The 27,350-nt window shown below is 37.5% G+C and overlaps 1 protein-coding gene across 2 annotated transcripts; it reads right to left on the bottom strand.

Moving 5' to 3' along the window:
- Positions 1 to 139: 139 nt before the first annotated feature.
- Positions 140 to 27,131, bottom strand: LOC306894557 (syntaxin-binding protein 4). 2 transcript variants are annotated; one of them, XM_079457212.1, is made up of 22 exons: positions 26,962 to 27,131; positions 25,618 to 25,691; positions 23,344 to 23,439; positions 21,491 to 21,560; positions 21,208 to 21,282; positions 18,027 to 18,106; positions 16,115 to 16,235; positions 15,879 to 16,020; positions 14,456 to 14,562; positions 14,223 to 14,364; positions 12,701 to 12,773; positions 10,923 to 11,008; positions 7,539 to 7,635; positions 6,467 to 6,594; positions 6,038 to 6,130; positions 5,829 to 5,894; positions 5,192 to 5,380; positions 4,970 to 5,086; positions 4,056 to 4,105; positions 3,839 to 3,969; positions 3,572 to 3,629; positions 140 to 2,876 (listed from the first exon to the last, which is right to left on the bottom strand). In XM_079457212.1, exons 1-22 carry the CDS (start codon positions 27,027 to 27,029, stop codon positions 2,843 to 2,845), a joined length of 2,097 nt encoding a protein of 698 aa, XP_079313338.1. In that variant the 5' UTR covers positions 27,030 to 27,131; the 3' UTR covers positions 140 to 2,842. The 2 variants fall into 2 exon arrangements, with proteins under 2 accessions (XP_079313338.1, XP_079313337.1); XM_079457211.1 differs by having other exon boundaries at positions 16,115 to 16,238; positions 26,962 to 27,115.
- Positions 27,132 to 27,350: the final 219 nt, after the last annotated feature.

Genomic DNA, 27,350 nt, shown 5'->3' with positions numbered 1-27,350 from the left:
CATAAGACATCTGAGGTGGATAGTTGCTATAGGGCGGAAGTGCATTTTCAGATTTTTACCCAAGATTATGAGGGCACATGAATATTAAAAAGAGATGACCCACATTGATAAGCTATTAACAATAAACACTGCTATATTTCATGAAAATATTTTATTTCACTGGGATTTTATATCATTTTTGCCTTAAGAGTTATAACAAACAAAATGTGTAGTTACTGCAGATAATATTTCCTTATAATAAAAAAGAAAATGCACAACACATTTGTTCTGACTAATAAAACATAAGAAATTTAGGCCACACATATGATGCAAACTAGTTGAATCACAGGACTATGTCAGCATTTTCAGAGCATGTGCTGTTTAGTAACAAAACTGTTACATGACGTTCCGATATCACTTTATGACACATTGATATAAGTGATTGAACAACCTATATTCCAAAACAAAAACAGCAGAGTACAATAGGTATGAGGATTGTAATCTGAACCCTGTGCATTGTTTAGCTGAATAGATCCATTCTGGACAGAACGCTGCAATATGACCTCTATTGCTTCATGATGCCATGACAACAAAGATCTTTCCAGAGCAATCGGTGCAGTCACGTGGACACCAGAACCAAGAAGCAAAACATAGGGAATCTCCCCAAAGGAACTGACATATCATTCTGGATAGTAACAGAATAGAAGCGGGATGATTTTGTTCTAACCTGCACTGCAAAAAAAAGTGACAGATGACATCATCATCAAAGACGCGAAGGGAGGACAAAGGGTTTGACTGCGAGATTTACAAGGTTCATAACAGAAACTGTGCACATATTTACATGCAAGCACATCTACAGCGAGGGAAATAATAATTTTATCCCCTTCTGATTTTGGAAGTTTGCCTGCTTACAAAGAAATTAAGTGTCTGTCATTTTTATGGTAGGTTTATTTTAACTGATAGAAACCGAATATCAACCAAAAAAATCTTGAAAAATTGAATATGGACCCCAGATTAGTCCTTTCATTTTAAGAAAGTACTCCTAAATCAGCTTGTTATGTATATAAAAGATGCCTGCCAAGAAAATGTGTATCTTCCATTTCAACCTCTTCACCACCAGGGTCAAGACCAAATAGGTTTCAAAGGATGTCGGACAAGATTGTAGACCTGCACAACACTTGAATAGACTACTGAAAGAAACTTGGTGAGAAGTAGACAACTGTTGGTGCGATTATTAGGAAATAGAAAATAACTATAAATTGCCCTTGGTCTGGAGCTCCCTGCAAGATTTCCCCAATGGGGTAAAGATGATCATGGGAAAGGTCAAAGATCAGCCCAGAACTCCACGGAAGAAGCTTGTTAATGAGTTCAAGACGGTTGGGACCACAGTTAGCAAGCAAACCGTTGGTAACAAGGTGTGCCAGAATAGATTGAAATCTTGAAGCACTAGGAAATGTCCTCCTGCCCAAGAAAGCCCGCCTGGCTTGTCTGAAGTATGACAAAGAACATCAAAATGATCCAGAAAAGGCTTTGGACAAAGTGCTGCGACACCAAAATTGACTCCTGTTTTTGGAGGCAGAGAAATGCTGACTATGACCCTAAGAACACCATCCCTACAGAGAAGCACAGTATGGGAAACATTATGCTTTAGGGTTTTTTCTCTGCTCGGGTACAGGATGACTTCACCGCATAGAGGGGCTGTGGGACGGGCGCATGTATGGTAATGTATTGGACGAGAACCTCCTCCCCTTAACTAGATCACTGAAGATGGGTTGTGAATGTACCTTTAACATGACAAAGACCCAAAACATACTGCCAAGACAACCAAAGAGTGGCTTATGGGCAAGCACATTTAATGTCCTAGCCAGTCTCTAGACTCTAGTCCTATAGAACATCTGTGAAGGAGACTAATATTGCAATTTTTCCCTAAAAATGTATCCTGACACATGTGCAAACCTGGTGACCAACTATCAGAAATGTGACCTCTGTGCTCGCAAACAAGGGTTTATCCACAAAGTACGAAGGTTTGTTTTGCTCAGGGATCAAATACTTATTTCACTGACTGAAATGAAAATCAATTTATAACCTCAATATAACACTTTTCCCCCCTGATTTTTTTATATTCTGTCTTTCGGTTTAAAATAAACCTATCATAAATATTATAGACCCTTCATTTCTTTGTAAGCAGGCAAACTTCCAAATTCAGAAGGTGATCAAATAATTATTTCCCTCACTGTATGTGTCTGAATAGTAAAAGATTCATCTCAAAATATAAAAATTTCAAAGCATCATAAGCACTTATCAGAACAGATACAAATAATAATTTTATCAAATGATGAAGATTGCTAATATGTACTGTATTTTACACCCAACTCCAATAGAGCGGTCAGCTTCACAGCCACATCTTCTTTAATGGAAAAATGTACTGAAACGTCATCTTAAGCAATGAGCATCAGAAGGTTTCCTTGTCTTTTCAGATATTGCAAATTAATCTTCATAACTGTGCGCAGTACCTACTTCATCTGCTTAAGTGAAATGCTGCGCATGGCACATGGTGATGATTTGTATGGTTTTCAGAATAAATTCACCTCCGTTTATAATGTACTGTTTTTAACTGTTTAAACAATATGACACCGAGTAATACTACAGGTTAATATGTGCATGAAGGAGACGGTTTGACCAGTAGAGATGTCTTTCCGGCTCTATTATTGCTTGAATCGACAAATACACTGAACGCTTGAACAGAAAGGAAAACTTCAGTCTCTTATTTTCCAGTTTTTTTTTCAGTTCAGTCTTGATGTTCTTAGAATCACTCCAGTCTTTGTCCATCCCAGATCCTCTACTGAAACCCTGCTGCAGGAGCTCAGAGGAGAGGAGGCTGTGGCCAGTAAAGAACACTACAGGAGAAAAAGAATGTATGCATCAATAAGAATAATATTTTTAATCAATTAAAACCACACATCCTGTAGGAAGAAAGAAAGACTTGAAGGGACGGTTATATACAATTCTGTTTTCACTTACTCACCCTCAAGTTTTTTCCCCCAAATCTGTATAAATGTATTTCTTCTGATAAACACGGAGAAAGATATTTGAAAGATAACTAAACCGTTATTGGTCACCATTGATTATCATAGTAGGAAAAACAACAATAGTAGTCAAAAGTGTCCCAGAACTGCTTTCCTACATTCTTCAATGTATCTTCTTTTCAATGTATCAAATATCTTCTTTTGTGTTAATCAGAACAAAGAAATGTATTCAGTTTTGGACCACTTGAGGGTAAAAACAGAACTTTCATTTTTGGGTGAACCATTCCTTAGAAGGATTCACCATGAAGGCAATAAATCTGACAAACGAGAAATCCCAAAATTTGTCAAACTGCAAAACTGTACAGTGTGAACATGCTTAAAAACGAGCCATGAGCTTCAGTGGTTTCTAAACTCCCTGTCAAACTGAGAGACTTTGCAAGTGCAGCGGTTATCGGGAGGAGTTTTATGACAGTAAAATAAACATTTGGCCGGAGCTAAACAGCTCTGACAGCAGCAGTGAAGAGAAATGCTGATTGTGTCATAACCCAACAATAACATTCACTCACTCTGAATCACAGTCCTCCCCAGACTTCACGCCGCTTCCCTCCACACACTGCGGTAATGCTGCAAAACACAACATTGCAGATGTGATTACAACCCAAAGTATAGAAACAGTCCTAAGCCTCGTGAAGTAATGAGGGGATGGCATTACATAAGTCGCGGCTCCCTTGAACTGATCAAATAATCACACTGAAAGAGTTTTGAGCGTCTCAGTTTCTTACAGTGGGTTATGATCTACTGTGCATTATGTCATGAAGTTCATTCACACTCACTGTGATCCTCAGTGCAAAGGGAGCAGACACCCTCCACAAGCTCTTTGGCCTCAGCTGCGAGCTGGCAGGCAGGGTCAGGGACTGGTGAGGGAGGGTCTGGGCCGTCAGTCGCTGGAGATGCTCGTGGGCTCCTGTAGTACAAAGAGGTGATGTGTCATGATGTACTTCTGAAGTAAGAAGTACTGCTAATATACTGTGTTCAAGCTGAGGAACTCACCCACTTTCTATCCCAAACAAGCTGGTGCTGGTGAGAACGTTGTGGACATTCTGTTGAAACAATGTTATTTGTCATTTAACATCTTTTAACACTTCTTTGCTATTTATATCTATAAATGCAATCTATACAGTTGTCCCAAGTTTTTTGGACATGTAATGCATTTAAAATTCCATTCATGACACATATTAATGACACATAAGATTTCATTGGACAACATTAGATGACCGGAACATGTTCTTAGTTCATGTTATAAATTATACTTTATGTACTTCTATGATTCTGTGTAAATGACATCTACAGTAGAAGCAAGAAGTCCACCTTTGAAAAAGCTCTTTATTTAAAAATATTAGTTAATAGTTCATACTGTAGTTCTTGTGCTTGGAGTGTAATTTATATAAGTTTAGTAAATAAAATTATACACAACACATTGCTCAAAGCTTATTGTAAAGCAAGACCTAAGAGAATGGCTACAAAATATTCCTACAAAATATTTACATTTACGCATTTGGCAGACGCTTTTGTCCAAAGTTACTTACATCACATTATACTACACATTTGTTTCTAAGTATGTACAGATAATAAGATATACAACTGATATTTGACCATATTAGAAAAAAAACCCACAATGGCTTAAATGCTAGTGTGCATTTTTGGCTCAAAACAGTTGTGAATTTAACCACAGGGGACATTTAATTCAAATATTCCCTCTGGACACTACCTTCGTCCACTACTGTAATAAAAGGACATTTGGACCGGTTGGTTTAAAGAATTATGAAAATGGTTTAATTTACCATTTACCACCAATAACATTTTTGTGTTAAATGGATGTTTTCAAATCCTTTCTGGGGCCACTACATATTGGAAAACCTGATTCACATTTTTAAAGTTCCACGTATAAACCACATGTATACTACCTGGGCAAACCCAATGAGCTTCTTGTTTGATATCTCCAGGTGTTTTCTGGTAAGTTCAGACATTCTCAACTGGCTGTCAATGATGGTGACCCTCCTGTTGAGGTCCATCACATCCTCCTGTGCAGAAAACACCCTTTAAAACAGCTTCATCTTAACACAAGTATCATCCAACCCTCAAAAATATGCTTTCATGTTTTTTCATGATGAAAGAGAAATGTTTACTTTGGTAGCGCCCAAGCTCCTCCGATTCTTTCCGGCTAGCTGGTTCTTTAGATCTTTGATTTCAGCCTCCAGAAGCTGAATGACCTCTTCATAGTCCTGTTCAGCACTGTTAGTCTGTCTCTGAACGGCTTCTGCTACCTGGAGTTTACTTTTTAAAGACTTGTTCTCCTCCACTGTGGCTGTGGCCATCTTTGACATCCACACAAGCATAAAGAAGAGTATAAACAAATAAAAACGAATGTATAAAACATGTTTATTAATATAATAAAAATTGCATCCCAGATATGTACTCTTTAAAGATATGGTTAACTCAAAAATCCAAATTCTGTCATAATTTACTCACCCTCAGGTTGTTCCCAAACTGTATACATTTCATGGTTCTGCTGAACACGAAGGAAGATATTTGGAAGAATGTCCGTAACCAAACAGATCGCATCCCCCATTTACTGCCATAGCATTTATTTCCCCTACATTCTTCCTTTGTGTTCAGCAGAACATCAACATTTATTCAGGTTGGGAACAACCTGAGGGTAAATAATTGATGACAGCATTTTCATTTTTGGGTGAACTATCCCTTTAAAAATCAGCCACATATAACTTATGATCATTGTTATTTTTCTCAGTCTCTGGGTTTTACCTCAGCTGTCTTCTGCAGTTCCTCCTCCAAAGTCTTCTTACTTTCTTCCGTGTCTTTTAATAACACCTGTGAGTATTGCAATAAACGTTCAAGTCACAGGACTTTCTAGTACAGATGTTCGGCTCTGTCCTCCAGCATTTTCTACACAGTCAACTATTACAGTCTAATCCGGTTATATCTAATCGGCTCATTTCAGTTCTGTTGCTCACCTTGAGCTGCTTCATTTGCACCTGGAGTTGTTTGACTTCAGTCTGAAACTCCTCCAGCTCTTCGCTGCTGTAGCTGCACTCTGACTCATAGGTCTGAAATAGAGAGCGACACAGCAAACACAACTCTCATTGTGCCCGGCTCTGGGATTTAATAAGAATGTTAATACCTGAAGTGCTTATACATCATATATCGACTTTTACAAAGGCACAGGTTACAGAACGCTCTGACTCTGACAATCCAAGCTTTTTAAGCCCTTAAACGACTGCTTTGATAACTTTCCTGACGGCAGAAAAGCTCCTTTTGAGAACGCTTGAGAAAATCTCCTAACTTCACGAGAAAATGAAGTCTCAATTTGAGGAGCATTCTGAAGAACTTTGGCCAGAATCAAAGTCGGGCGCTTCATTACTAAAACGTGAAGGTCTACTTACTGGGGAGTGAAAGGCGGAGGTGTCCATCAAACTAGCTGCTTCCTGATAGGAGAACATGAAAGGTCCTTTTCCTAGTCCCGCCTCCTCCAGCTTCTCTTGATAAACACTGCGAGTGGCTTCTACAAAGTCTTAACAGGGCAATAGAGACATGGTTAAACATAAGTACTGTATAGCACAATAAACACAATACATGTATGTGATGAGGATGAGCCCAAAACGAACATCTGCTGATTAGAAAAGGTTTGGTTCCAGGTCAACAGAAGGAAGATTTTGGTGTCGGTCTAGAGAGACTATATACAGTTGATTTCTCGATTTCCATCGCTGATATAGGAATAGTAACAAGGGCAGAGATCAAGCTCAACCTATAGCACTTTGATCAGGATTTTCCTGCTAAGGACGTTCAGAGGTGGATCAGAACTTTCTTTTCTAAGCAGCTGGAAAATATACTTCACTTTCTAAGTTTGTACTGAGCACATTACTTTCTTACCCAAAAACTACTTGTCTCGTCACATTTTCTGGTTCCAATGGTATCAAATTTTAATAGAGAAGCTTCATTATAATATAGATATGGATTATGATTTCCTTATTTACAAGGTAACTTATGTATGTCAACATTTGATTCACTCGTACATGTAACCTTCACAAGGTGGTGATCTGTTTTTCTTGTTGTTGTTGTTGTTTTTTTTGCTCTGTATATAGACTTTTTTTCAAATGTTGCATGGCCTCCATAAGGAATCCATAACTGTCGCGCCGTTTTATTAATATTAATTTAAAATACAAATATAATAGAAATTGTCATATTGTAACCAAACACAGACCAGAAGTTAACATGGGCCAGGTGCGTACATCTGATTAAACCGTCTATAAATGTAATAAGTACAAATAGATACAATGTTCAAAAGTTGAACATTTGCTAAAAATGCATAAAACGTTCATCAATTTGTATGATACCCATTAACATGTCTGTGGTGCATGCTTTGAAGCAGTGTTTTATATGTATAAATGTGTGTCTACTGAATAATACTGAGTATCATGCAATGTAGCTGTAACTTAAAAGTGTAAATGGCTATACCTCCATATGAGACAGTCCCCTGAGGGTCTGTAGTCAAACTCTCTCTCAGTTGCAGTCTCTTTTCTTCTGTAACATCTAGTCCCAGATATGACAGAGCCTGCAAAAGGATCACACTCATGTTACATCTGTATACACAAGAGGGCAGTGTGGTAACAAGTCAAGTTAGTCACAATAAATCCATCCTTATAAGTTATTTAATGCTTCAATTCAGTTGTTTTTTTGGCTAAATATATAGATTATGTATGTACTTGCTAAAAATCTCCTTATACCCTTATTCAGAATGTTATGTTTATAATAATGATTCATGAGATACCATGGGAAATGTCAGCATCATTTCAGTTCAACCCACTTAAAGATATATAAACTAGAAGTCCATAAAGTAACCTGCAATTTTTTATGTTTCAAACAGAGATGGCGACAGAGAGGCAAAATACCGCCACAAAATGTCCATAGACTTTCAGACTATTTGCAGAATGAAACATTTAATCTAAAATAATGATTTTGTTAATATTATCCTGCACTTATTTTCTCATGACATTCTAAATTCTAAACCCATAAAGCACAAAAGGAAGAAAAATCCATTGTTTAGCAAAAACTTATGTATGCTTATGTATACATATATAAAACACGTGCATGTAGATATATTATATATATATCTCACATATATAGGTATACTATATGATGTTCAAGTAAATACATTTGAAATACATGTGCACATTAATATGAAATCCATACAAATGCATCTTATGTTATAAATGCATGCATATACACTTGTGAATAACTTGCAAATGCATGTAAACTTCAAGCACTCAAACACCTATAGATACTCGTGCATACATATAAACTCGATACATTCTTATAGACCTATAAACATTTGCATATACATGTAAACTTACTGTATGCAATAAATTCTTAAAATTCTCGCTTTACATATAAACTTGTTCCATGCATACATGCATGTTAAACACTCGCATTTACATATAAACAACATGATCCATACTTATACACTTTTAAATCACTCACACAAACATACAATCCGATGCATGCAACGTGCCAGCGTCACTTATAAACCATGCGTGCACATATACTGTACTTAACAAGAACGCGTCTTTTCTTTGTATAAATCTGCAAGTGATTCTTATATGTACGGTTTATGAATTTGTGGGTAGAGATTTCAAATATTTAAGGCACAGACATTAATCTGTGAGCACGATTTGGTAATGAGGGAACAGTTTTAACATCTGTGAGTATGGTTTTTAAACTGAGAGGACGAATTACAAAACTTTGGCCAAAAGTTTTGGCCACGATTTATTCTTCTCACATATTTAAATATCTGAAATACAGCAAAGCCAGTGCTCAAATGTTCTGAAAATGCACTTTCCTCCTGTAATGACCATCCATTTTATATGACGTATGATAGACGGCTTGGGAAGAGCATCCATTAACTCCTCCCCTTCAACTGTCAGTCTGCTACCAGTTCCATTCCAAAAGATAATGCTGTTTTTATACATCAAATCGCAGAGAAATACGAAAGCCACGCCCACTATTCTTCTCATTAGAAATTCCTTTTCAATCGAAAATATGTCAAAATACGGAAGTAAAAACTATTGCAACTTCCAGTTCACGGGGACATTTTTATTAACAGTACATTAAAGGGTATAGACCGTTTCATCGAACGCACACGTGCCTGACCCCCAGTTAAATTCCGGTTTGTGTTTGGTTAGTGTCTAATAATATAACTATTTATATATTTTTATTTTTGTCAATATTAATTGATATTATTTTATTGTATATTAAATGTATTAAAGGGGTGATATGACACGGCTGAAACAAATATTATGGCTTGTTTTAGATGTAATGGTCGATTTAAGGTTAAAAACGTTGTATTTTCCAAATACCGTGCATGTTTGTAACTCCTCTTTCCCCCTCCTCTTTGAAACGCACTGATTTTTTACAAAGCTCGTCGCTCTGAAAAGCGAGGTGTGCTATGATTGGCCAGTTAACCAGTGTGTAGTGATTGGTCGAATACTTCAAGCGTGTGACGGAAATGTAACGCTTACCATATTCGGAACATCAGGTTCCACAGCAATTGATAAAATGTCATCATAATATATTTATCATTTCGAGCCCGAATCTGATCCGGAAAATGAAGATTTTCAAGCAGATACATCAACTTTGTCAGTGCGACTTTGCCAGCGCGACTACATTGCAGATCACACAAAGAAACAACATGTACTACAAACACACGACAAACGTTAGTCCGTAACATAGTCTTTTACAATGAAAACGATGATGATGATACAATGAGATATACAAGTACGCCTACCTTACTTGCGTATACATTTGGGCGGTCTTAGTCAACTCATGTTACGAAGTGACGTACATTTGCCGGGGTGTGGTTACACGAGGCGTTTCAGGCAGATCTGGGTGAGCATTTGCTTTTAGATAGAATGCATCTTTTGTTGCGACACATACATTTTTGCAATTTTACATGTCTAATACATGCATGGTCAATTTATAACACACCAAAGACAAAAGCACGTTTTCGCGCCATATCACCCCCTTAAATGAACGATTTGTTGAATGGGTCCTGCAGTTTGGTCAGTTTACATCTAGCGGTTGAGCTTGGTATCGGAGTCTTAATTCAAATATTGGAGAGACAAGTTTAGCCAAGTAACGGTTCTTCTCGGTTTCTTTCGATTGTTATCAGAAACAATCTACTTGCACTCTATTGTTTGTGAATGTGTACCGAAAAATCATCTGGAGTAACATGATGAAACCAACTATAAAGGCCTTTCACAACGTTAAACCTTGTTAAACACCTGTTCGTGCAACAATTAAATGTGGAATAAAAACACAATGCACTCTACATTAAGTGCTCTCCTCCATTGAGATCTAATCCTATTAATGGGCCGGTAGATTTGGGTCAACTCCAGGATCAGCGGGATTAAATAAATCTCTGCTAAACAATTGCACCATAACAAAGAGCACAGACAGAGATCTGGGAGGAAAACCACACTGGCATACACAAGGTTATCTTTATAAATAGACTGTCAGTGACTTTGCACTGAGGTATAGGTTCCTTTAGAAGTCAATGGTACAGATTATAATAGGGATTAACCCCTTTAAACCCTCCTTATGCTTTTATGAACCACTGGGTCAAATCTTGTCATTAATACAAATAAAGATTTGCTTAAACCAAATTTGAAAAGCACTAGAAGACTTTTTGAGACGCCAAACTAGCTTTATATAAAAGGTTTTATAATTTAAAGGTTATCTCCAATAAATGGCCATTCACATGCCACTCGACTCATTTCTCCATTCAATGAATAATCTTTTTTCGAAAAACTTTTAATTAATATTTTGATATAATCTTGGTCTTACCAGATCAACTTTTTCTGATTTAAGCCGTATATGCGGGTCCAGAGAGATCTTGGGTTTGGAAACAGTTGCTGGTCTCTGTGCAGTGGCTGGTGGGAAAGTGGAACATGAAATCATTTTTACACCCACATTAAAACATTTTATGGTGATTTACTGGGAGCTGAAATAAACAGCTATTATATCAATGAAATTATTTAGGAAAAGACAACACTGAATGTAACTGAAAAATAAACAGTTTGTATTTGCCCTAAACTGTCTCCCTGATCTCCCGCCTCCTCACCACTCCCCGGGACACGCTCCTCCAGGGGATTGAAAAGCCTCCTGATGCTCAGATACGTCAGACTCACACAAACACATCTTCGCTGGTAATTCAGGACCAACACAGCACAGTAGGGAGCTCACACAACAGAATGGATTTAACAGGTGGGACTGATGGGTCACGCATTTCCTTACAATCCAGGATTAATGCCGCTTTTGTAAATGTTTCACTAGAATTGCACGTACATGGAAATGGCAACAATGTGTATAGCATAACAACACAAAGATTCCCATTGGACAAATGCAAAATACTGTAATCGTGTCATGTTTACACTTAACAAACAGACCAAAGAAGATGTCTGAGCAATGTCTAAGTGGTTTTGTGTTTATACACTAGAAGTCAATGGGGACCAATGTTGTTTGTTTAACAACATCCTTCAAAAGACCTTCTGCAGATGAAAAAACGTCTTAAAGGTTTGGAAGGATGTAAATGTTGAAAGAATTGGCATCTTTGGGGGAACCGTTCCTTTAAGGCCCTATACACCCAGAAGTGATGTGTCTTCTGGGTCGAAAAGGGAATTCTAAAAAACTAAATGTCTGATGAAGGGGGTCACTACAGAATACAGCTATAGTATCTCTTTAAACAAAAACAACATACTGCCCACCCAGGTGGACATCTCAAAAATGTGCTTTGAAAAATATGTATAAAAAAGTTCAAATCTTGTTTTACGTTCCCTAACAGAAATAATAGAAAAACCTCACTATGGTTGTCATAAATTGATGCGTGGAAGGGTGGATGCTATATCATTCATACATTTCATTGGTCCAAAATGGCTCAACATTGTATGGTTTCTATAGCAACTTATCAATTCTGTTTTTGTGCCCTAAGAAAGGATTACACGCTATGCACTGCAAATCTACACTCAACAGCTATCCAGCCGCTGCGAAGTGAGATAACAGCACTATCTGACTCCACATGAAAGGGGGCTTCCTCTCTTATGTTGTTACGTCTTCTAGAATTTGATTGTGTAGTTTAAACACCTCACTTCCACGCCCGGCGCCTGAAGCGTCAAGAGATTATGCTTCCAGCCGTTGATTAAAATCCAAACACTGCTACTGACTAATCCTCAATCTTTTTCTCCCATAATAAATAATTTGCTTTGTGAGAAATCCGTTTTCTCCGGCCGCTGGTTCATTTTGTTTGTACTCGCATTAAAGCAAAAGGTGCGCTGTGTTTTTTGAAAAATCCTACACATTTGATTGATATTCTCAATTATAGACAACCGGTGACACGCACTTTAAAATATAGTAGCGTTGAGTAACACTATTGCAATGTGCTGCAAAGGCACTGTGAAACAAGAGAACTTGTGATTACTTTGCACAAAATCAACTTGTTTTGAAAGGTTCTGAAATTAGAGTACTACTTTCAAAAGGGAAATGCGAGAGCCGCACGAATAACAAATCCTCTAAAAAGGTGAAGGGGGCACAGCCACTCTAAATAACCCACAACGCTTATACGGTACCTGAAACCGGTGTGTCTGGAGGGCAGATATCTGGGGAGGATGAAAGCACTGGGACAGTTTCCTCTCGTCGCATCTATAACAAAGTTAAGAAGAATCACATGCAGTGACAAAAAGCCGAAAACAAAGAAATGTCATGTGCATCAAGTCCAAGCCTCTGTAGGAACTTGATTCAGTCAGATTACGGTGTCTTGCTAGATAACACAGAGACAAGACATGCAGTGCCTTGCAAAAGTATTCATCTCCCTTTTTTTATTCACATTTTGTTATGCCGCTGCCTCATTTTAAACTACTTTCAATTATATCTTTTTTACATTAATCTACACTCCATGCACATTAAGGACAAAAAACGCCAATAATGTGAATCAACACAGATCATGGAGAACATTAAACACACGATGGCAAACTATGAGAATATAAATGACCCTTTCAAAAACAAGCGAAACCAAAGAGCCAGTTAATGTAGCTGGTTAACTCAGAAAACGTATGGCCGTGACGTTGCGGGATCGGACACATGCAAAATTATCAATACACACACAACGAACGCACGTACGCACATATATTTCTTTCTTTCTTTATACTATTTCATTGAGCCCTGATAAATGCAATTTCTACTATTTCTAAAGCGTTTCTTTATAACAAACATTGTTTTCTCAATACTTACCCATCGATATCAACCTAACGTCGCACTTACGAAGGTTTATCTTGAGTAACCTCAAAAGGTATAGTTCGGGGGACACGCTTGGAAAAGGCATAACTTGAGTTATGAGTCTTCGTAGTACCTTTAGAGTCTTCGTACTCGATATCGGGAAACACAGCCCAGATTGGTGAAGTGTTTCAGTGATGTTTGTCCTTCTGTAAATCTCTCCATATATGATGATGGAGCTCAATCAAAGTGATCATCAGCTTCTTGGTCACCGCTCTTACCAAGACCCTTCTCCGTCGATGGCTCAGTTTGGACAGGAGGTGAGCTCAAGTAAGAGATCTGGTGGTTCCAAACCTCTTTCATTCAGGATCAATGGAGGCTAAATGCTTCTGAAAAACAATCTGCTGTATTGAAGGTTCACAGAAGTCTTCCCCAGATCTGTGTCTTGATACAATCCTGTCTCAGTTCTTTGGACCTCATGTCTTGGTTTTAACTTTGACATGCATTTTCAACTGCTGCACCTTATATTGATAGAAAAATCACACTTATCCAATTGAATTTGCCAGAGGTTAACTCCCCTCGAAGTGTAGAAACATCAATGAACAACCAAAACGAATGCCTCGGAGCTAAATTTCAAGTATCCCAGAAAAGGGTAGGAAGACTTATGCAATGTACTTATTTCAGTCTTTTAATTTTGAGTAAATTTGCAAAGTTAGTTTTTTGTTTTGTCATTATTGTGGAGTGTAGGTTAATGTAAAATAATATTAATTTAAATTAGTTTAAGATAAGGCAGCAGCATAACAAAATGTCAATAAAATGGAGGGGGATGAATACTTTGCAAGGCACTGTAATCTGTAGACCGCTCTAGTAAATGCCCACCTCGGGAGATCGGCCGTGGACCTTTAACCGGCAGGAGCTGTATCCGTTCCCAACCCCCCTCTGAACCCCGTTATGTAATGATGGGCTAGCGGAGAAAGTTCCTTTTCCTGGAATGAAGGCAACATCCACCACTTGCTCCTGACTGCACGGGCAATAAACACAAAATATATATTTTTGTACATTCTATAAAAAGTACAATATTGTACTTCCTGCAAGCTGACAATAGAGAGTACCTGAATTTGACTTTATTGAGGACACTTTTGGCCTCTTCATATGTCACGCCTATCAATGACTCCTTGTTAATGGCGATAAGCTGATCTCCAGGTCTGAGCCGTCCATCCTAAAACCAAAGGAATTGAAAACTTCACTTGATAAGTTACAATTTGTGGCAGACGTTCAGTCTGTGATTATCAGTATCAGCAACTGCAACATCAGCTTTGTTCAACTCATCACGAGCACATCTCTTATATCACACACCACTACAGCAACACCATATACACCGACAGTAAAACGTTACAATAATATTCTATTACCATAGAGCATAGGAGAATAATGAGGGTGACGTTTTAAATATCAAACTTGGTCTTGACAGGCTCCTGTGATTCATTTCGTATGATTTATATCTATAAAAATCACACACACCTAAACTCTTATATCTAATTGATATTTATTATATCATGCTATATTTATACAATATGATTTCCTAGTGAAATGTTACCCGAGATGTTACCCGAGATGACAATCTTATGAATGACTACAAAACCAAAAATTGCTTTTTAGATTTACTAGAGACAGGATTGCACATTTCACTGTTGTCCAGCGTTCTGGCGCTGTAAATCCCAGCGATATTCAATATCTGCATTTCAGCATTAGAGGTACATCTTGGGTTTTATATTCCATTGGGAGGGTGATGCCCTATGCAGCCGTCTCTACATCTGACCTCTACGGTCTTGTTCTGCTGTGACAGCATTTTCCATCACCATAGCAAGGTCTGTGGTCTCTATGCCTGTCGTCTTTTTCAGAAAAATTATTTATGGACTGGGGAAGACACAAAGTGCAGCAGGGGATAAACGTTGAAGGTTCAGAGAGAGGTCTATCTACTAACCCTTGTCATTGGCTTAGCGCAGTAGTGACATCTTAGGATGTCATAGTCTGTTTAACCTAGACCCTTTTGCTATTTAGATTGCTAAATGTGTCACAGCTTAATGGTGAGGTGTGAAAATCGGATCTGCGTCATGGCGATGATTCCCGAAGGTTTATAATCTGTATCGTTCTTCACAACAGACTAAACACTTCCTGGAATCGTGTGAACTATCCCACTCATTTCTGTTTGTTGATCCCACACTCTGTCTGTGTTTTTACTTCCACAAGGAGAAAATTTACAACAGAGGTGCACGGCACGTACATCATTAGTTCGTTCTCTCCTTCTATTTTGTTCAATTTACTTCCATTCACACGTATCCGAATGCAACAGACCGGAAACACAGGTCCGTCCGAAGATATTTCGCTGCACGGCAAAGTTAAAGTTTGGTGAACTCTGACCTCAAATTCGTGTCACTTGAGTGCGAGGCTCCTATAGTAAATCAAAATGTTGTCTCCAGAATAATACAAGCAAAACAAATACGTGCAGTTTGCAAATAAGACCCTCTGTCTCACCCGATGGCAGTCTCCTCCAGACAGCACTTCCTGAATGAAGACCGCAGGGCCGTCGGGCCTATTAGAACCACCGCCGATGGTAATGCCAAGACTGCAGGTGCGAGCAATTGTTATGAGCTGAATCACCCCTTCACCTGGGTGACTGTGAACAGACACACAGAACATACACACAGTGTTATAGAGTACGCTGTGATGGTAAGGTGAAGTTGGTCAAAAGTCATTCATAAATTCAGTACCTTAGGGAGCGTAGCAGGGGTCCAGTGGTGTTATAATGACTTTGCGAGCCAGCAGGACTGAGCAACAGTGGACTCTGAGATCTGGACGAAGACCCGGATGACGTGCTTTCCAAGCATCTGCCTGCTTTTGCACAGAAATGAAGGACAAGATTTATTGAAGACCAAATGCATGAAATCAAACATGAAAACATGATTTCACAGGTTCTTAGTAGTTGTATAATATTTTGTAACTTTGTGTTGAAACTAGTAACTTTGTATTAGCACCTATTGTACTATTGCTCTTTTATGACATATTGCTTATTGCTCCCTGAACTCTTTGTAAGTTGCTTTGGATAAAAGTGTCTGCTAAATGACTAAATGTAAATCTAAAATGTAAATAATTTTATATCAGAACCACCAGAGGGCAGTGACAGAATTGATGACGTTTTCAGGTTTATAAATACAGTCCCATAAGAAAGGTCTTAACAAGATCACAGATGAGGTCTCTATATATCTAAATTATTTCTCCTAGACATCAATGAGATTAAATGAGGAGCATATTGAAACTTGTGCACGTTAAATAATACAAGACAAGTCAATATTATTTTACATATACAAATATACATCCTTTTTTAAATCTCCATAATCTACATGCATTTAGCAATATTTAGCTCATATGGTTCTGTATTCATTTTCCTGGATATACTGAACATCAGCATGAGCCAAAGCCACGTGATTTGATTTTTGAACATCAGTTTACCCAGATTTAAATGTTTAGTAACATTTAGACATAGTTTAGACACAACATGGGCCTGTTTTAAATGAAACTAACTGTTATGCTGTAGCACAAACCGAACATATGAAAGCTGCCCTTCAAAGTTATGAAGACTTTGTTTCCAAAATGAGATCAAAATAAAAAATCAAGTTCATGTTTTTATTGCGTTTTATTGTGTTAGTTAGCTATATTTTTTCAGTTATAATGGCTTAAATCAGAACAAAACAACTGCAGTTCGATTGATATTATTTGGAATGCACAATAAAAATGATCTTAAAAAAGATAATCCTATTTTGGAAATAAACTCTTCATATATTAAAAGAAACAAAGTTTGCAAACTAAAATAATAGGGAGTTTTGCCATTGTCAATACAATCCGTATGAAATGTCCAGATGAAGCTATCTGACGACGGTTTCTGTATCTCATTTGCACTTTTAAATTAAAGACTCAGATTGAACTCTTTGCTGTGCTTCAAGCAATTTACATCATTTGCATATTCTGCACTTTGAGGGCAGCACAGATAAGGCGGCTCATTCGCCTTAACTAGGTTTTTCTGAATGTCTTTCCTCCAGCAAAAGCAGATGTTCACAATTGCATAGTAGACAAATACGCTGTCTTAAGCCATTTTCAAGGGACTTATGTCTTTCTTTCAACTTAAAAGATAATTGACTCAAAATGAGAGATTGTCTAAAAAAAGATTACACAAACATTCCATTTTTCTCATTTTTAACATTCATATTAAAGTATAAATGATGAACAGATGATGACTGATGACAATATACATGACATAAGGGTCAACAACGTATAACGACCACTTAGGCCAATTAATAGATGAAAAAAACTAAAATCACTTCATTTACATGTGTAATCTGGACCACATTCTTCATGTTTGAATAACTCCAAAGGATATTATTATTATTTGTGTTGTAAAATTGCCATGTGGAAAATCTTTATTTGTCATTGACACATAAACGGTCTTCACTCCATACACTATTTATTATCAAGTGATGTAAAGACGTTAGGAAGCTGAAGTTAAGAAAGAAAAAAAAAAAGAACACCAAAACACTGAAATTGATCAATTTAGTTGAGACATTCATATTCCTTTTTATAGGTGTTTTATGTCAATTCGAAAATGATGGACTGATAGAAAAAACGTACTTTGTTGAATAGGGGAATTCCTCGTAGATCCTGTGCTGCCAGTGGATCCGTATTTTTCAAGAAGCTCCGCAAATTCCTGCCTACACAAAAACAAAGACAAGGATAACACCATTAAAAACCTTCAATCACATCACAAAAATACAAAACCTCCAAATTCCTTTAGACACCTAAATGACATAACAGTGCTTAACGTCCTCAGGTTATGTAAGAGGCGCTTGTGCTATTCCAAAATAATATCATGCTCTTAATTCGTTTAGGATGCAATAGTGAAGGACTTATGAATGTTATCTGTGAACCCAAATATGCTCTACGCACACACAAGTCCTCACTAGAGGACGGAATACCATGTAATGTTCAAATCACAAAAGATGACAAATGAATGGCCAATGCTGTTCATTCAATACACTTTAGTTCTACTGTAATAAAATATTATGTAATGAGGTTGACTGATACAGGTTTTAAATTACTCATGCCAATGTGGATATCAGAAGAGTAGAATGGCTAATAATTAATACAATATAATATATATATGAAAAAATTGTTACATAAATATTCAACAAACACCAGAAATGAAAATAGAAATAAGCTTGTAATTCATCAGCCAACATTAAATGATTTTTTGACATTTTCAGTTTTGTGCAATACTTTTATGCAAAACTATTATTGCCTTGGTATTGAATTTCTGTCAATGCTGGTGGGTAACACAATCATGGTGAGTTCCAACTTTAGTTCAGCTGGACCATCCACCCTCTACCTTCAGGAAAAGTAGAGCATCTTCCCCGGACACCTCTTGAGTGTCAGATATACTGCAGGTCAGCAGAAATGTCTTGTCACAGGACTCAGAGTCTGTTTATTTGAGGACATGTGTCCATTGTGCATTACTGCAGACACTGACCTCTTTTAGTAAGCTGATGACTATGTGACTTGACATTGTATGATTGCTTTGAATGATGTAAGATTATTATAACATTTGCATACAAAAACTTAAAAACTCGACCATCCTCTACCCAATTCTTCTTATTACTTCTTAAGACTTCTTTTATCAAACCATCAAATCTGCTCAATTCACATGGTTCACCTCTGGTGAAACTGCTTTGCTACGAACAAACAAAACTGAATGGGAAACCAAAAGATTCAAAACGCTGCCAATAATTTTCTGTCAACAGAATGTGTGCATAACACTGCTGAATTAATATATTGTTGCTGTGCTTCTGAAACCTCGGATGTCCAAATTCTTTGCTTTTCAGGATATGGAAAACCACTGCACTTTTAAATGATTAAAGACTGTGTTGTCAAAATTGACAATCCCTTTTTAATACTTTTCATTGGTTAGAGATTTGCAAAACCCAGCGACAAACGTAAAGGGTGAGAAATAATAATCATTTATGGCAATAAATTAAAATCACAAAATATGAAGATACAAGGTTTCAGATGGACTGATATCGTGGTTTTCAAGCACTAAACAGACCATTATTTCTCTGGCACTGCTCCAACACCAAGCTAAAAATATCTTTCAGATGCTAGGTGTACTCTAGGTAAAAGCTTTCGAATTGTACGTGATGCAATGCAAAAAGAGCTTGTTCCTTCATTTTCTTCGTCCAGGTTATAAGCAAGGATTAGTGGTGAGGTCGGGTAAGGTTGTTATGCGTAAAGTGCTAAGGAGCTGACTCAAAAAGAGCTCAGCTATATCTGAATAAACCACAGTAGATACATGCACATTCTAAACAGCCTTCCTCGTGTATACACGCAGACCAAAAACCCCAGAAATGCCCCAGAAATCAGTCATTCGCTCCCTGAAGACTTGCAGGTTGTTGATATGCGGTTGAAGGCAGTGGAGGGAGAGGCGTAATCCTCTCACTGCGCATTGGTTAAGGGCAGATTAAAGCATGGAAATGCAAGGACTCATCACGGTCACAGCTTAAACTGCGAGTCTGGTCTCATGCTCGCTTGTAGTGTATCAGCATGCATGCGGTACAGTGTGGCTTCTTCATTCACACAAACCCTGGGGTTTTAACTGTAACAGACTCCTGCTGGTCCGTCTCTAGTTGTTCAACTGTAAATGTGCCTTAAAAATAGGCGAAACAATTAAGTGTCATAATGCCTCAACTAAATTAAATGTAATGACAAACAATGAGAACTTCAGTGAATCATCACGAATGCTGTTTTTTATTGACAGGTTTAGATCTAGAGAAGGAAGTTAAGGACAGTGGAGAGGAATGTTGTATGACAGTAATCCAAGCCATAGGGCAGAGTTATCCTGCTTTTAACCAGACCCAAAATGCCAGGAGCCACTCTGGATTGCGTTTCCCAAAAGCATCATTAGCCAACTATGGTTGCAAGTTCCGTCTTTCCAGGATAGTTCAACGATTAAAGTGTTTCCCAAAGCGATCATTGCAATGATCAATCACAAGCAGCATCGCAGGTTGAAGCATCGCAAAGAGCTGTGGTTAGAAGTCGTTCCTTATTAAATTTACATTTATGCATTTGGCAGACGCTTTTATCCAAAGCGACTTACATTGCATTATACTAAATATTTTTTGTTTCTAAATATGTGAAACCCCCTGGGATCGACCCGCCAACCTTGGCAATATGCGAGTGCCATGCTCTAACCTCTGAGCTACAGGAAAGCTATTATTATGCACACAATTGATCTCCGACAGAGTTACTATATAATCGGGGCTGAGAGTGTTTAAGTGATGTCAAGGGTTTGGTCGCTGAGTAAGCAGCAGGTTGGAAATGACAGGAATCAGCAGAAGAAAGCCAAAAAAACTAAATCAAAAACCATCGGTTTGACTACATTGTCCTGATCAATACACTACTGTTCAGACGTTTAGGGTCACAAATTATTAAAGAAAAAAAAAGATTTTTGCCAGCATCTGTGATGTTTCTGCCTATTTTTCTTCAGTAGTTTGTCCAGGTCATCTGTATATTAAAACATGTTTGCTTTGTAATTGAAGGAATGTGCGTTTTGGCACAATTATATTTTTGTCTACCAAAAATAATTGAAAACATTTTAGCATACACCTTCAGAGCAAAAGATGAATTTCAATGAAGTGACCCAAAACTTTTGAATGCTAGCGAGAGAACAGCGATGACACAAATTTCGGACATTTGATGCTTCAAACTTACAGTTATTTTAAAACATGTTTCTGCTGTTATGACAGAAGGATCACTGTTTTACCTGGCTTCCTCATCCCTGGCTATCAGAAGGCGCATGTGATTGGTTAAGGAAGCTGCTCTGAGAATATCCACCGCTCTGAAATCAAAGAACAACATCATACACGAAAGTTCAAAGGCTCGATGAAAAGATGTCCAGTCTCTCAGAACTTTTTAAAAGAAAAGATGTATAAACAATCAATACATTACAGTCCAACAGAGTCAAAGCTCATTTACATAGGTGTATTATGTTTAGCATTTTATCACAAATGAAAGCAAAACACAGATAAAGAAGAATAGGTTTGTACCTCTCACTTGTGACGCCAATCAAACTTTCACCGTTCACTTCTAAGATTTGGTCTCCAGGCTGCAGATTTCCTTAAAAAAAAGCATTTACAAAACAATCCTTTAAGGCAGGGGTTTTCAAACCTTTTCATGCCAACGACCTCCACAATTAACCTTTTTCGAGGGACCCCTTTCTAAAATAAATTTTTTTTCTATGAAGAATAATTTCAAAGGTTAGACAAATACTAAGTGTGATATTCTAAAGACTACATATTGTTGTAGATATAAAACTACAATAGTTTCCAGTAGAATTTAACAACCTTTGCTGTCTTTTGTTTCGCAAAAATTGACGAGGGACCGCTTAGAACATTCTGGAGGCCCCCTGGTTTGAAAACCCCTGCTTTTAGTGCGAAGTTTCTCTTCTTCACCAACTTTCAACCAATTTAAACAGTAAGTTACATTTTTGCCATGTACATACACGTTAGGAACTAAGCATCTTATTGTGATTCTTTGTGTTAAACAACACCCTTATATCAAACATGTCACTTTTTTGAATAAAAGACTTACTTGCATAGTATGCATGGACAGATTCAATTTTATTTCTGAGAATAAACTTGGTTTGATTGAACCTGGCGCACATAGTTTCCCAGTTTGGGAAATGTATACTTTTTACTTTATCTTACACCACGTGTACACCAGACACGAGTCTCATGACCAAAGAACCCCTTAGAATATTAGATTTTTCGCCACACTGGTCGCAACAAATGCCTTGTTTTAATGGGATTGTTATGTTGTGAAGCTCGTGTCTGGTGTCAAGGTGTAAGGATATTCTGTAATGCCATGACATTAACTTTACTGTACAGCTGTTGACCCTGACCACCACCTTTAGGTTTCGTAACATTTGTGTCTTTCACCGCTTTTTAAAGAGTAAATGACCCAGCACAAATCACAGACTGCATTTTTGTTTAATAGGCCATCATTCCAGTGTGTGAGTATTAGGTGCCAAAAACAGAGAGAATTGAACCCCCTCTCTTCAGGTGCATCAGTTCAAGATAGGTCAGGATACTTCTTCTACCTTCACCTACTGTACATGATATCCTGTCACAATCACTCCGCATAGCCTCAAAGACGTCACATATGTCCTCAAAGAGGTCACAGGGCAGTTCACCTGAACATTACCTTTTTACTGTCACCGAAGTGTACAGTCAACTTGGATTACCTCAATTTTGAGAAGCTGCCTAGGAATGTGTCTTCTAGGTAAAGCTAGCATTCCTGATTTGTGTTTCCACCCAACTAAAAAGTGCAGTCAAAAAGCATATTAAGATGACTGGATGGTGGGTTGACAGCTGATTTTTGCTCAAAAAAAAGGCAGGCTAAAGACAAGTCAAATCACTGCGGTACGCATGCGCCCATATAAGCTCCCATATACCCCATGCACGGCAGCAGGAGAACTGGAGACAGACTCTAATTCCAGCCTGTCAGAGGCATTAACTCGAAGCACAAGGATGACGCTAAACTCCCCTTCACACGTGAGAGACTTAACCAGAGGTATACGCAGAGAGACAGACAATCTGCATCCCAGAAACGTAAACAACCGCATTGACACAGTTTCCTTTCCGAGTTAGTTTCAGAGCATTTCGGTTAACGTGGTATTTATTTATCTAAACCTAAAAATCTAAATTTGATAAATTATCACTGTCCACAAGCAAAAGATGTACAGAATAATCAAAGCTATTGAATTTATCTAGCAGATATGAATTTATCAATGGCTGCAAACACAACAGTCCTATTTAAAAAGTTGAAAAGGCTGGATAAACATTAAGGCAATAAAAAATAAAAAACAGATTCTGACAAAATATTATAAGAGAGAACTTACCATCATTGGAAGCAAGGCCACCAGGTAAAATCCTCTTCACATAAACTCCATATTCTTCTCCTGTTAGTTCTTTCACACCTCCAATCACTTTAACACCTTTGGAAGAGACAAAATATGCATCATGCAGACTTTCTGACATTTTAACATTCTTGCATCTGCAAACTTTGAAAACGGCCATGTTGAGACACAGTCACACCTGAGACACTATAGGTACATCTTCCCATTTGTGTAGCTTAACTATTGATACCGAACTTGTGTATTTTAAAAACAAACTGATCTAATGTATAACTTGAATGCACTTTGAGTCTTGGATACAATTTTCTGATAAATGTATAAACACAAATAAGTCTTATGTGAAAACAAGTGCCCATACAGTAAGCATTAACAGGTGACTTGCGTCATTACATACTTCTAAGTATAACATGTAGGTAGAGCAACAGGGTATCAAATGCACCTGTAGTTGAAAGATCTCAACAAACTAAAACGAGTTCATTAGATTTCTGTGGGCCACAGCATCCTGTAAAACATATTTCTTAAATCTCCCAAGTGAAACTAAGATCCTCTTCCTCTGATGTAGACTCCCTACTGAACTGAATTCTTAACAACATGACTTTACCTCAACAAAATGAAACACGAAATAATTAACTAAACATTTGGTCAACAGCACCTTATTCCAGCCTAGACACATTTAGATTTGAGGATACCAAGCACCCAACCTTATTGGTTTTTATGTACTAATTATGTTGACCTAAAATCAATTATATCACAATAGACTGGCATTAAATGCACTTTTGCTTAGATGGCAAATCCCTTCTTTGAGATAGCAATTGTACAAAGTGAAAGAATTCTGTAGAAATTACCGTATGACTGGCAGCCAGTAACTGACTGTAGATTAACACTTATGTAATTTACTGGCAACAGTTTGTTCAAAGATAAATTAACATTAAACATTAACAAGTCTTTATCTTTACAGAAAAAACTAAAAAATAACAGCCTCGTGCAAAGCATTCAGGGAACCAAAATGAGACAAAAAACTGAAATAGGTTGATGAGGATTTCTGTTTCCCAGAATGCATTGCTTGAGACTGTTATTTTATCATTTTTTCCGAAAAGATAAAGACTTTTTAATGTTTATTTATCTTTAACTGTTGCCAGTAAATTAGATAAATGTAAATCTATAGTAAGTTAATGGCAACTAGCTGAATAACTACAGCAAAACGTTTTACAGTGTAAATCTGTGGACTGACCCTTGAAACAGCATTGACTAGCTCGGACACATCGAAACAAAAAGGCCTTTAATGAGATGAGTGTCTTTCCATACAAAACCTGTGGTACATGTGTCTGAAGCAGAACACAGGGTCAGCTGCGACCTGATACATTTGGATCTGCTTTGGCTGGTTGCTTGATCACATTGTTTAATTAATATAATAAAGATAATGATATAATGATAAATATTCAATAAAATTGTACCGTACTAATTGAGTGTTGAGCTGGTATTGGACATCACAAGATACATTTCAAGATAAATCATTTGAATTAGCATAGAAAATGAAGAACTGCAACGTTGGCTTTTACAGTAGGCAAAGTGTGTTCTGTACTATTCAAATATATCATGCACTCTGACATAAATGCATAGTAAGGATTCAACTTGAGTCTCACACTTTTAAGTCTGCACATGATAGCGCTGCAAATATGTTTTGTAAAAGGTTTTATTTAGAAGCGCTGGTTTTATGCAGAGAACCAGTTCCTAAATCTGTATTCATTCAAATGTCTCCTAGAACAGAATCTCCTTTCAGCACAATAGATTGTTGACTGTGCAAGTTGAAGAACGACAGGTTTAAGAAGATTAGCGATCCCTTCAAATAGTGTTTTTGAACTATTGTGAAGAGGAAAAGCACCCTGCGGTATAAATATAACAAGAGCAAGACTGAAAAACGAGCATACATTAACCGTATGCCTTCGTTTCCATTCACGACACCACTGTGTGCTTTATTAATGGCCATTCGATATCAGAGATCTTACAATGAGACTCATTAATGCTGACTTTAAAATGTTTATGTCTGACCTACAAGAACAATTTCCTATGCCTTCACTGAGTTCATGTGGTAACTGTTCACCCTTTTTGTCACTATACGTCCTTGAAGCATTAAGACAAAGAACATTTACGGTGGTCTTTATATGGCAGATACCAAAATACCAAAGCGAGCGTTTTAAATGGCGACTTTAAAAGCAAACTAGTAAACTTCAACACACAGGTATAATAACACACATTTACCTAATCCATTCTCACAATCTGAAAATTCCATAGAATGCACTGCTCGATCTACTCCATAAGGACCCATCAGTGTCCTGTGCAAGGAAAAAAAGAACAATAATTAGGAAAATAGCAATTTAGTCAGATATTATTTTAAATGTATTCTTCAAACACTCATTTTTCGACATATAAAATGTATTAATCAAATAAGATGTGTTTAGTATTTTGTATGTTAGCAGTGTGCTGTTGTGAAATTAAGTCATAAAAAAGAAACAATGTCAAACAAATACATATTCTCCAAATTCAGCAGAAACTCTGAACTTTTAAGTCACTAAATGCCCCGCATAACCTTATCGCATCAGTTGATTCAGCTCAGTGTATCTCTACATCACACAAATACACTGTGACAGTGTTTAGTTTAGTTTATGTTTTGTTGAGGAAGAATTTGCGAGACCCTCTGCGCTTGTGGATATTAGTAGTTCCAAGATCAGCTCTTTTCACTGGGGAATCAGCATAAATGATTTAACATGAATTCCCTTTTGCACGCACCTAAAAATGGAAACTGTGTGCAAATTCAGATTTTTGAGAACACACGTCGTAGTGCATCTTAACTTGAATATTTAAGTCATTTGAATTAAAGTATCGCAGCTTAAATACTAAAGACAACTTATCGAAGGAACACACAATACAATTGAAGGAGTAGGCTACTTATTCCTTAAATTGTAAGTTTGGCCAACGATTCATCATGACATGTTTAGTGACCTTTTAGGTAGTGATATTACTAAAGATATCCATTAAATAAAGACATCATTTACATTGTATGCTAGTGCACCTCTGTGGCTCAATTCTAGTTAAATGTGCATTTCAGATTAGGATTCCACATACGCAAACACTGCCCTGCCCCTGGCACCCCAAAACAAACCCCAACACACATCTAAACATAGTTTTCTGAATCTCATGATGTACGTTCACTGAATGGATTTAGTCACAACACATAAACACAATAAATGGCACATACCTCGTGTTGTGCATTCTGAAAATATACTGGAAAACAACCTGCAAAGGCATACATTTGTGTTTGCACCACAGTGAACTTAAACCCCTTCTTGAAGAAATGAATAGTAATGCAGTTGTCTCCTATTCAATCTCCACGCGTGTTATATGATCGAGCAATGTTCTGCGAGAGCGCACTATACGGAAAGTCGCCAAACCTGTGCGTAAAGCGGAGAAAACGAGGAGCCGCTCGCCTCGTAACATTTCAAGCCGCTAATCGCTCTCTCTAAATAAACTGTTGAAGCCTCGCACGCATTCTACTTTACATATCGGATCACCCCTATCCCGTAACTATAGACTTAGTACTTTTACCTGCTAATCATGACAGCTCCCTTGTACATGACGGAGAAAGTTGGCATTTTGATGAGGTTTCTGCGCATCCAACGACGCGTCCCGTATGCCCATTCCTCTCGTGATCAGCGCCTCACGGAGGTCCTGTACAGCGCGAGCCACATGATCCACTGCTGCAGCCCTCTAATACCCCTCATCCTAAACAACACCAACTTTGATCACAGATTAAATCTTATGCAATAGGGCCACAAAAACGGTGGATAGCTGTTTTATATATATATAGAAAGATTTTCATTTTTTGTAGGCGTTCAACATATTAAAATGACCGTAACAGGTGGCTGGAAAACGAGTTATTCTGGTCTATATTGCCTGATGCGTAGGGTTGAACTCTAGGTGCACTCTAAGCCTTC

This window comes from Barbatula barbatula, assembly GCF_947034865.1.
Source record: "Barbatula barbatula genome assembly, chromosome: 5".
Lineage (NCBI taxonomy): Eukaryota > Metazoa > Chordata > Actinopteri > Cypriniformes > Nemacheilidae > Barbatula > Barbatula barbatula.
Note: the sequence above shows the minus strand (reverse complement) of the source record. Positions and strands in the feature narration are given on the sequence as shown.